The sequence below is a fragment of the Myotis lucifugus genome, unplaced genomic scaffold, assembly GCF_000147115.1.
Source record: "Myotis lucifugus unplaced genomic scaffold, Myoluc2.0 scaffold_2174, whole genome shotgun sequence".
Taxonomy (NCBI): domain Eukaryota; kingdom Metazoa; phylum Chordata; class Mammalia; order Chiroptera; family Vespertilionidae; genus Myotis; species Myotis lucifugus.
In genome coordinates, this window is record NW_005873222.1 from 12,376 (window position 1) to 22,579 (window position 10,204).

The 10,204-nt window shown below is 66.6% G+C and overlaps 1 protein-coding gene across 4 annotated transcripts; it reads left to right on the forward strand.

Moving 5' to 3' along the window:
- Positions 1-226: 226 nt before the first annotated feature.
- ENGASE (endo-beta-N-acetylglucosaminidase) lies at positions 227-9,393 on the forward strand. Of its 4 annotated transcripts, none has more exons than XM_014450394.2 (14): positions 227-528; positions 1,613-1,680; positions 1,814-2,015; positions 2,998-3,146; positions 3,846-4,003; positions 4,547-4,695; positions 4,955-5,120; positions 5,910-6,013; positions 6,341-6,449; positions 6,630-6,820; positions 7,318-7,466; positions 7,909-8,017; positions 8,344-8,458; positions 8,701-9,393. In XM_014450394.2, exons 1-14 carry the CDS (start codon positions 329-331, stop codon positions 9,118-9,120), a joined length of 2,289 nt encoding a protein of 762 aa, XP_014305880.1. In that variant the 5' UTR covers positions 227-328; the 3' UTR covers positions 9,121-9,393. The 4 variants fall into 4 exon arrangements, with proteins under 4 accessions (XP_014305880.1, XP_014305881.1, XP_006108431.1 ...); XM_014450395.2 differs by having other exon boundaries at positions 274-528; positions 7,912-8,017; XM_006108369.3 differs by having other exon boundaries at positions 275-414.
- Positions 9,394-10,204: the final 811 nt, after the last annotated feature.

The window sequence follows — 10,204 nt, forward strand, 5'->3', positions numbered from 1 at the left end:
GCCGCTCTGCGCGCCCGCCCGGCCACAGCCCCACTCCAGCCGGCCCCGCCCCAGGCCCCGCCCCCAGCCCCCCTCTGCCTATAAAGCCCAGGCGCACTGGCCCCGCCCCTCTTGCTGCCGGCCCCGCCCCCAACCAGGCCCCGCCTCTGGTTATAAGGTCCCATCCCGGCGCCCGCAAAGCCTAGAGCGCGGTCCCCGAGCCCCCGGAGCCCAGTTAGAGCAGCACAGCCGCGTCGCACGGTTCCCATTGGCCGGCGAGCGGCCGCCGAGGCGGGCCCGGGCGTGCGATTGGCCGGTGGCGGCTGTGGGTGGCGGCAGGCGCGGTGTCATGGAGGCGCCCCGGGTGCCGCGCGAACCTCACTCGCCTGCACCCGAGATTCCGGAGGAGCAGCGCGAGCGGCGGCCGCGGAGGAGGTGCGGAGGCCGGGCAGTCGGGCCGCAGTCGGTGGGCAGGCAGGTTCGGGCTGCGGACAGCGGCCTCCGGACCCCACGCCTCCCGTGCGCTGGTCCTGCACGCCTCGCACCCAGGTCTCCGGACGCCCCCGCGTCCCACGTGTGAATTGAGTCCATGATGCCCGCGCCGCTGGGCCGGGGTCCTGGGAGGCGCCTGTACCCGGCTGGGCCGGCCGCTGAAGCAGGTTGGGGTGCATCGGAGTCCGTGCGGGACAGGAAGCGGTGCTGGCGGAGCGGGGACTTTGGATCTGGAGGGAGGAGGGAGATTTCAGCCGGGGGAGCAGGAGAAGGAGCGTCCAGCCATGATAGGCGAGGTCAGCGATGGCAGACCTGGCCGGAAGCGGCGTAAATGTCTTCAGCTTTGAGCGCTGGTCGCTGTTGAGCTGCCAGGACAGCAAGCAGCTCCATAGCTGAAGTAGCTTTCCCCAGTTTAAGGGGCCAGAATGGGCAAAGACACCGAGGCCTGGGAAGCAGGACATGCCCTCGGCCCGGGCTTCCTTCTTCCGGCCATTCTCGGACCTGGCAGATGGTACACGCCCCCGAATGAGCCGACTGTGAAGTCCAGAGCCAGTGAATGGCAGCTGCAGCGCCTTCTCGCTGCTGCTCTGGAAAGGAGAAAACCTTTTAAAAATGAAAACTGCTTATTTATCCAGGGTTTTCTGACTCAGTGTCGCAACGGTGTTCTTTTCCCCAGAGCAACCCTCCGTGAGGACCCTGTGTTATACCCCATAGCAGCCCTGCCCTGGGGAGTTAGGGTTCCACGGAACACACTTAGGGAAACGTGGACGGTAGAGGAAGCTTGGCCCCTGCTTTCTCAGGCCCTTAAACTTCCTAGTTCTCAGAGTTGTCCTGCTCCTTGGCTATAGCAAAACCTGTGAGGTGTGTCTCTTTGGTTTCTGCCGGGTGATAGGAGGGTCCGGTGCTCATCACAGCGAGAGGGGTGGGGGTGGGGGGGCACATCAGGCCAAGCAGAGGCCCTGCCTGTTGCTGACGATGCTACTGATGATGCACATGTCCATGGTTTGTTTGCATTAAAAACGTAAGCCAGAGACTGTCTTCCTCCACGAGCCTAGATGGGTCCTGGTCCACTCGCTTCTGAGCGTTCTTTTTCTTTCCCCTTTTACTTAGAAAAAAACTTAAAAAGTCCCTCTTTGCTTAGAACCGAGGAGGCTCAGGAGGAAGCAGTCTTTCGAGAAGTGGTCCGTTTCACCCCGGACCCTTTGCCAGGTAAGACGCCCCGAGGCGCTCAGCTCATTCGAGTCTCTGAGTTCTCTCCTGGGCTTCCGGCCGGGCTACCACTTCCTGCCTCAGTTCTCTCATGAATAATCCCCTCGATCCCTCTGCTTCCTCTTCTGACCAGTTAGATACTATGACAAGGACACCACCAAGCCCATCAGCTTTTACTTGTCGTCACTGGAGGAGCTCCTGGCATGGACGCCCGGCGCGGAGGACGGCTTCAGCGTGGCCTTGGTGCCCGTTCAGGACCGGCAGCCCCCTCTGAGCAGCGGGCGGCCCCGGACCTTGCTCTGCCACGACATGATGGGCGGGTACCTGGATGACAGGTGAGGACATTGCGAGGAGATCGCCTGGTGGATGGGCTGGAGGGGAGGGAGGGCAGAAAGAGGCCAGGCCGGGCGGAGAGCAGCGCAGGCCTCGGTGTTGCAGGCCTCGGTGTTGTACGTGCAAGAAGAGGGGGTGGGTCGGGGGTAGCCAGGCCTCTGCCGGCTCTGAGCCCATCCCATTCTTCCTGCACCTGAATCCGGCTGGTTGGCAGGGGCACCGCAGCCGGGACCCCCTCAGAGCCTGGCCGGAAACCTGGCTCTTCCCCGATGACTTGCTCTCTTTCCCTCCCTGGGCTCTGACTCCGTCTTGCCCCCTGGCTTTGGCCTTGCAGGCCTGACCAGGGAAAATGTTCCACAGGCTGTGCAGCCTTTGCGGGCAGGTCTGCACATGCTTCTCCCACCCCCAACCAGGGGCGATTGCTGCCCCATCAGCGCACAGATCTCCACCGCCCAGAAAACAGCCCCGGGCAGCCGTGCCGGGAAGGCTTGTGGCAGAGCTGGCCGTCCAGGGGGGCGGGAGTGGCTGACGAAACCGGGTGCCTCCCCTGCAGGGACGCTGTCCGGGAGGTGCCGCTGCCTCCACCAGAGCAGGACGCCCGACACCTGGAGCTTTTGCACGAATCCTTCTGCCTCTATTTCCTGCTGTTGTGTTCCTCTGGGCATCGAGGAGCTGACGGCAAAGGCTGCACAGCCTGTGGGACATCTTCCCTCCGTGACAGCCCTATGCTACAGCCCATAACCGTCCTCCCCTGAGCAGTTAGGGTTCCACGGAACACACTTAGGGAAGCGTGGACTGCTGAGAAAGCTTGCCCTCAGGACGCTGGCGTGGTCGGTGTCTGTGGGTGCCTGGCACACAGCAGGCCTTTGGTCGGTGTCGACGGACGGGCCCCCGGAAAGGCGTCACTCATGGTTGCTCTCACCTGGAGGCCGCTGAGTCCTTATCCCGCGTCTCGGGCCCTGACCTGGCTCTGTTCCTCCCCAGGTTCATTCAGGGCTCAGCGGCCGAGAGCCCCTACACCTTCTACCACTGGCAGTACATCGACATCTTCGTGTACTTCAGCCACCACCTGGTCACCGTCCCCCCGGTGGGCTGGACCAACGCCGCGCACAGGCACGGGGTCCGGGTGCTGGGTAAGAGCTGAGGCTGCGCCTGCCGGTGACCCGCGATGACGGGGCTGGCTGTGCTGGGGAGAGCGCCGGGCCTGCGGGCTGCCCTGAAAGGTGGGGACAGGTGGAGGCAGACTCGTGCTGGGAAGCAGATGAATATCTTTAGTTTTGTGGCCGCTGGGTTGCTGTTGAGCTGCTGCTAAGACAGTGAGTAGCCTGCACAGACAACAGGCAGGCAAAGGGTGGGCCCTGGCCGGCGTGGCTCAGTGGATGGAGAGTCAGCCACGGGCAAAGGGTCCCAGGTTTGGTTCTGGTCAGGGGCCTGTACCTTGGTTGCGGCTTGATCCCCGGCTCTGGACGAATGCATGGATGTGTCCCTCTCACATCGATGTTTCTCTTCTGTCTGTCTCTCCCTCTCCCTTCCACTCTCTCTCTTAAAAAAAAAAAAATCAGTGGAGAAGAGAAATATCCTCGGATGAGGAATCCAAAACAAACAAACAAACAACAACCCAAAAATCAGGGGCGGCTGACCCCTGGGTGCAGCAGTTTCTCAAGCTTCCCCATCTGGTCCTTCATTGCGAGTCTCACACCCACGCCGGCCCCGCCCGCCCCGTGTCTGATTCACAGTGGCCACAGCGATGCTGCTGGTGCAGGGACCGGCGCACTGGGAGGCGTCGGTCGGAAGGGGGGGTTCCAGGCCTGACCTCGTTCTCCGTCCCACAGGCACTTTCATCACCGAGTGGAAAGAGGGGGGGCAGCTGTGCGAAGCCTTCCTGGCCGGGGATGACCGCTCGTTCCAGGCGGTGGCGGACCGGCTGGTCCTGCTGGCCCAGTTTCTGCACTTCGACGGCTGGCTGATCAACATCGAGAACTCTCTGAGTGTGAGCTCGGCCTTTCTCGTGTTGCCTCCGGGCCCAGCCTCTGCTGCCTCGGGGTGTCCCTCCGCCGTGTCCTCCCCTCCCCTTGCCCACACCCAGGCCGGCTCCCCGGCTCCCCATGACAGCAGCTGGGCCGCTTCTTGCTTCCCATTGAGAGCCGGCTCCTGTCCAGGCTCCCTGTGTGGCTGAGTTTTGCTTCTCTGGCTCCTTCCAGTGGACTCCCCTTCCTCCTCCTCCTCCTCCTCCTCCTCCTCCTCCTCCTCCTCCTCCTCCGCCATCTCTGCTTGGCTTGGGCTGTGTGTGTGGCTTCCTCTCCCAACACCCTCCTTTCTCTTGGTGTTTATCTTTCCTGGCCGCTGTGTCCGCGTCCTTCCTGCTTCAGAGAGGAAAGCGGATGTCTGGCTGGGCCGCCCTCGGGGGCTGTGGGGTGGACGGCTTCTGGGACCCTGGCTGTTTGGTGGGGTTCGGTGTCCAGTCTGTCCTGCGCCAGGCCCTCTGACAAACACCTCGGGGCCTCACAAGGGTCTTGTCTTCGCCCCCCTGCAGCCGGCCGCCGTGAGGAACACGCCCCGCTTCCTGTGGTACCTGACCACTCAGCTCCACCAGCAGGTCCCGGGGGGCCTGGTGCTCTGGTACGACAGCGTGGTGAGCAGCGGGCAGCTCAGGTGGCAGGACGAGCTGAACGAACAAAACAGGTGAGCCCCCAGGGCGGTGGCACACGCACACGGCTGCGGGGTGGCGAGGGGGACGCAGAGTCTCCGGCCGCCTGGCCATCAGCAGCGAGAGTCGCCTGGTCGCCAGGTGCTGTGCGGGGGTTGTAGGCCACGGTGATGGGCCGGCCCCTGCTCCCGGTTGGGAGGCTGCCCACGGCCCGTGGTTGAGTGGATGCAGGTGCTGGGCGGGGAGAGATGGTGGAGACCACCGGCCCTCCCCTCGGCCCTCCCCACATCGCAGGGTTTTCTTCGACTGCTGTGACGGCATCTTCACCAACTATAACTGGGGGGAGGAGCACCTGGTGCGCATGCGGGGCCCGGCCGGGAGGCGCCGGGCCGACGTCTACGTGGGAGTGGACGTGTTCGCCCGGGGGAACGTCGTGGGCGGCCGATTTGACACCAACAAGGTGGGTGGTGGCCCTGGAGGCTGGGGTGGGGGCGGTGGCCTCCCTGAGGCCCCGCTGGCTGTGGGCCGTGCATCCCCGCTCCCCTCCGGGGGGAGGCAGGCGCAGTTACCCTTCCCAGATGGGAAACCGAGGCACCAGGGAACACGGTGACCTGCCCGGGGCCAAGCTGGGCCCCAGAGGCCTAGCTGCCGCTCACCTCTCTGGTCAGATGGTACGTCCTCTGCCTCCTGTTGGACGATTCGCTGAGCTGACATTACAACCGCCGGTGACTCGGGGACAGCAGGGTCACGTCACGGTGCCTCCCTTCACGGGCAGCTCGGGGCTGAGGACGGAGGCGGCCCCTCCGTTTGGGAGCCGCTGTAGCCACTGGTGAGGCTCCGGCAAGTGGAGTCCTGTCGGCAGCGAGAGGAGAGCCGGCCGGGGCACCGGGCCTCCGTGCCTACTGCGACTTAAACGGAGTCAGCCCGCTCCCGCTGCCACGCCTGCCCCTTGCTGGGTGCCACGGCGACGGTCCCACTCCTTAACCAAGCTTAAGTGATTCCATTAATCTGCCAACTGGAGATTCTCGCCTCCCGCCGTGCGTGTGACAACATGATGGGAGGCGGGAGAGACAGGCAGCCGTGGGCACGCCGCCCGCAGACCCCTGCCCACCGCTGGTTCCCGGTGGACGACAGGGACCAACCTGGAAAGCCAGGGGGCTGGAGGGGGGGCAGCCCAGCCTCCTTCCCGGGCCCGCCTGGCGCTGGTGTGTCCTGCTGTGCCCAGCGTCCCTGACTGCTGTCTCCACAGTCGCTGGAGCTGATCCGGCAGCACGAGTTCTCGGTGGCCCTGTTCGCGCCCGGCTGGGTGTACGAGTGTTTGGAGAAGACGGAGTTCTTCCAGAACCAGGACAAGTGAGTCCTGCCCGGCCCGGGGCTGCGAGTGGGCTGACGGCGTCAGGGGGCTCGGGGCTGCGCTGGCTTCTCCGAGCGGCTCGGGCCTTGCTCTCCGGCGCTGGTGGAGGCGGGCAAGCGGCAACCACCTTGGCTGCTTCCAGGGGGAGCGTCCCGGAGCCCGGGAGGGGCTGCACCCACGTGTGCACCTCCCACACGTCGTGTCCGAGGTCTGGGGGCTGCAGTCGCTCTGCAGGGGATGTGGGAGCGCCCGCGTCAGTGAGGGCTCAGGGGCGTCGAGCGCCCTCCACTCCGGACTTCAGCTTCCCCCCCCGCCTTCCTCTGCAGGTTCTGGAGTTTGCTGACTCGCTACCTGCCCACCCACAGCATCTGCTCCCTGCCCTTCGTCACCTCCTTCTGCCTGGGCATGGGCACCCGCAGGGTCTGCTACGGCCAGGTGTGTGGTCCCCACGCTGGGTGGCTGGGCAGTGGGGCTCCCTTTTCTCCAGGCTCTGGGCCTGAGCGAGGGAGGAGGGGCCTGATGTTCATGAGGGGCCGATGGCGCTCTTCTCCCCGTCACTCCCCTGCACACCCTGCTGCATGCCCGCAGCCGCCTCCAATCCTGCTTTCTCTCCAGGAGGAGGCGGTGGGGCCCTGGTACCACCTGGGCGCCCAGGAGCCGCAGCCCCTGTTTGGGGAGCACAGGCTGGAGGGGCCCGGGCAGGGCTGGGTGAGGACGCACAGCTGCCTGGCCGACGCCTGGAACGGGGGCAGTTCCCTGCTCATCCGGGGGACGATCCCGCCCGAGGTGGGACACGTGGCTGTGAGGTAGGTGCCTGGGCGGGAGGAGGCGCGCGGTCCTCCGCTTCCCCCGTCGTCCTGTGGACCCGCTGGCTGGGCAGCTGGGCGGCGGAGCCGGGGGAGGACAGAGGGCAGAACCCAGGCGGTTTTATTGCAGCAAAAAGCACGCCACACACACTCTACCACCTGACCCGGTTCTGAGCGTCACAGTGTGAGCTCCGTGCACTCATCTTGCAAAATTGGACGTGTCCCCATGCCCCCCTCGACCCCCCGCCCCCCCAGCCCGCGGCCGCGCCACGCTCTGGTCCTGTGGGGCGTCTCCTTACCTCCTTGTACGGACTTCAGAACAGGGATTTCTCAGTCACGAGGGGGTCTGGCCTGGAGGACGGCCGTCCCCAGCGTGGCAGGACCGGGGCGTGGCAGCCGGTGCCGCCCCAGTGCCCAGTCCCTGGAGGGAGAGGGTGGCCCGCCTGGCGGCCTGGCTCTCAGCTGTGGCCTCTCATCGCAGGACCTTCCTCCTCCAGGTTGTTCTCCCTGCAGGTCCCGCTGCCCCCCAAGCTCTTCCTGTCCCTGGTGTATAAGCTGGAGGGGACGTCGGAGGTCAGAGTGGCTCTGGAGCTCACCACAGGGGACGCGGGCAGCTGCTACATCAGGAGCATCTCGGAGTTGAATGGTGAGGGGACCGAGCTGGCTCCTGCCTGCTTCCCAGGTCTCTTCCTTCTCGGGACGCTTTGGGGGGGAGGCATCCAGAAGGTGGGGGTGCGGGGAGCTGGTGTGGGCAGTGCCCGGCATCCGCCTCGGGCAGGGGGGGGGGATGGCACCGCTGTGGCCCAGCTCAGGGCGGGGGGGTCGGCTCTCAGCCTCCTGCTGGTCGTGGCATCGAGAGGGAGGACACCCAGGGGTCAGGGAGAGGCCAGGAGACCGCGGCGGGGCCTGTCCTGAGCACCCACCCACCCGCATACTTGCCTCCGCTCCGCCCTGGTCTCCCTCTGCGGCCTCAGCCTGTCAGGCAGGCCATGCGCCGGGGGCCACAGGGGTCTGGCCCAGCCCCGGGCCCCCCTCAGGGACTCCTGGTGTGGCTTCTCCTCTTCCTCAAGTCCCGTGTCCTTTCCCAGCAGAAACCAGCTCCAGGCACAGACCCCGACCCCTCCGGGTGCCCCCCACCAAGCTGGCCAGGTGGGCGGCCCGCTGTGGCCAGCAGCTCGGCGGGGGCTGGGTCCAGCGGTGAGTCCCTCCTTCCTGACCAGGCCCCCACAGGGAACGGCCCCGCTGGTGGGGACTTGAGGTGTGCGAGGGCCCCTGTTGAGAAACCCCAGAACCGGAGGGATGGAGGGTGCTGGACTGACCCGCGCTCCAGGCAGCTCCCGGGAGCCAGCCCACGCGCCCTGGGAGCGGTCGTGGTCCCGCCTCAGGTGCAGGCCTCCCCACGGACACCAGGGTCCACTCGGGATGGGTCTGCCTTCCCGCCGTGGCTCGGGCCTCTGACAGCAGCTGGGCGCCCGGGCCGCCGTGGCTGTGACCGCCCTGACCCGCGTCTCATTGGCCTCCAGCTGCTACGAGCTGAGCCTGAGCAGCTGCTTCCTGCAGGACCTCTTCGTCAGCTTCTCCCGGGCTCCGGGCAGCCGGGAGGGGGAGGACTTCGTCTGTCGCCTCGGAGAGATCCAGGTCAGGCATCCGGGGTGCCTCGTCCTTGTCCTCATCCTCGTCCTCGTCCTCGTCCTCGTCGGGGGCTCGGCTGAGGCGTCTGTCCCAACGCCCAGCAGGGAGAACGCCGCCCGAGCTGAGCGCCCTCGTCCTCTCCCCTCGGGCTCAGGGAGGCGGGGTGGGGGTGCCGGGGAGTGGGGCGCGCTCGGCGGCACCCTGAGCCCCCGGGGCTCCCCAGCCATGCCATGCCTTCTCTCCACCAGGTGGTGGACGCCGACAGCCTGCTGAGCCCTCTGCCCCAGGTGCAGGCCCTCTCCGTGTCCAGGGTCGGCTGGCAGCGGGCGGCCCCAGAAGGCGCGGGCCCCCCGGCCGGGCTCCGGCTCAGCTGTACCCTGCACTGGTCCTACCCCCTGCCCCACGCCCGCTGCTTCCGGATCCACTGTCGCCCAGGGACAGGCGGTGGCCCTCCCGGCACAGGGCCCCCGGGGCCAGAGAAGCCCACACTCCTGGGCCTGGCTTTTGCCAACCAGTACCGTGTCGTGGACCTGGCGGTGGCTGAGGCCCGGCCCGGCCAGGACGGCCGCGTGGAGTTCCTGGTGGAGCCGGTTCCCAGGGAGGGGTTCCTGGTGCCGCAGGCCGAGTGGGGCCGGGCGGCCCTGCTGTACTCCGTACCCGGCACATGAGCGGACACCGAAGCCGGAAGCCGGCCCCGCCGCATGGCCGGGGCTCCTTGCACGCGGGCGCCCTGGACTGTGCAGATAGCGGCCGAGGACCTGGGGCCCGTGGCTTTCCGGGTGGGGCCTTGGTGACAGGAACACCGAGGAGTCGGTGTGCTGGGTGCTGATTCCCTAGGTGCCTGGACCTGCCTGTGTGCAGTCTCTCTCTGCAGTACACAGTTCCTGGGGAAAGTGGGAGGATTTGGGAAAATTCCATAAAGGGCATTTCCTAACAGGCTGGCACTGAGCATGGCGACTTTATTCCGCAGGTGGAACCATTAGAGACGAGCTTCCCTTGTGGCAGGAGGGCTTCGGAGCAGGCCCTGGGGACATGGCCGAGGGTGCAGACGCCAGCAGATGCCCGTGGGTTCAGTGAGGGGTGGGTGCAGGGTGCTCCCGGAGATGGCGCTGGGAGCCCAGGCCAGCAGGGCGGCACCTGCAGACCGCCGTGGGCTGTGGCTTTCCCGGCTCACTGCCCCCCCGGGGCCCAGAGCATTGCCACTGGCTGCGCCTGCTCGTCTCTCCAGCGGGTGGGTGTGGGGGGAGCTGGCATGGTCTGCACCGGGGCTCCGCCTCTGCCTGGTGAGTGTGGATCCAGGCTTGGGAGCAGGAGGCCAGGCAGGCCCAGGTGTCAGCCCAGTCCACCGCCTCCCCGTCCCTTCACAGCCCCCTCGCCTCTCCCGGGGCCGGGCGCGAGCAGGGGTGTGTGGGCAGCAGCCTCTGCACTGTGGCTCCTTCCTCTCCGTCCCTTCTCTCCCCAGCACCTCCCTGCTCCCTCCGAGGGCCAAGGTGGCCAGTGGCCTCCCGGGGAGGGGAGGGGACGGAGGGGGGGGTGGCTTCTCCAGCCACGACCTCCAGCCATGGCTGAACTGCTGTGGAGCTCCCTGGGGGGCGGGGTCTCTCCACCCCACTGCCTCAGGGAACCCTGCTCCTCTCTAGTGCCCCAGGGGACCAAGGCCTTAAGTCCCTCGTTCTTGGGGTCCCTCACCCCAGGCCTCCTAGGCCAGTGATGGGGTTACTTCCCCATCCCTATGGCCCTCGACCACGACCT

Coding starts and splice junctions, on each gene's coding strand:
- ENGASE (XM_014450394.2), top strand. CDS start 329: ATGGAGGCGCCCCGGGTGCCGCGCGAACCTCACTCGCCTGCACCCGAG. Junction 4,004..4,546: donor ACATCGAGAACTCTCTGAGT/GTGAGCTCGGCC, acceptor GCCCCCCTGCAG/CCGGCCGCCGTGAGGAACAC. Junction 6,014..6,340: donor TTCTTCCAGAACCAGGACAA/GTGAGTCCTGCC, acceptor CTTCCTCTGCAG/GTTCTGGAGTTTGCTGACTC.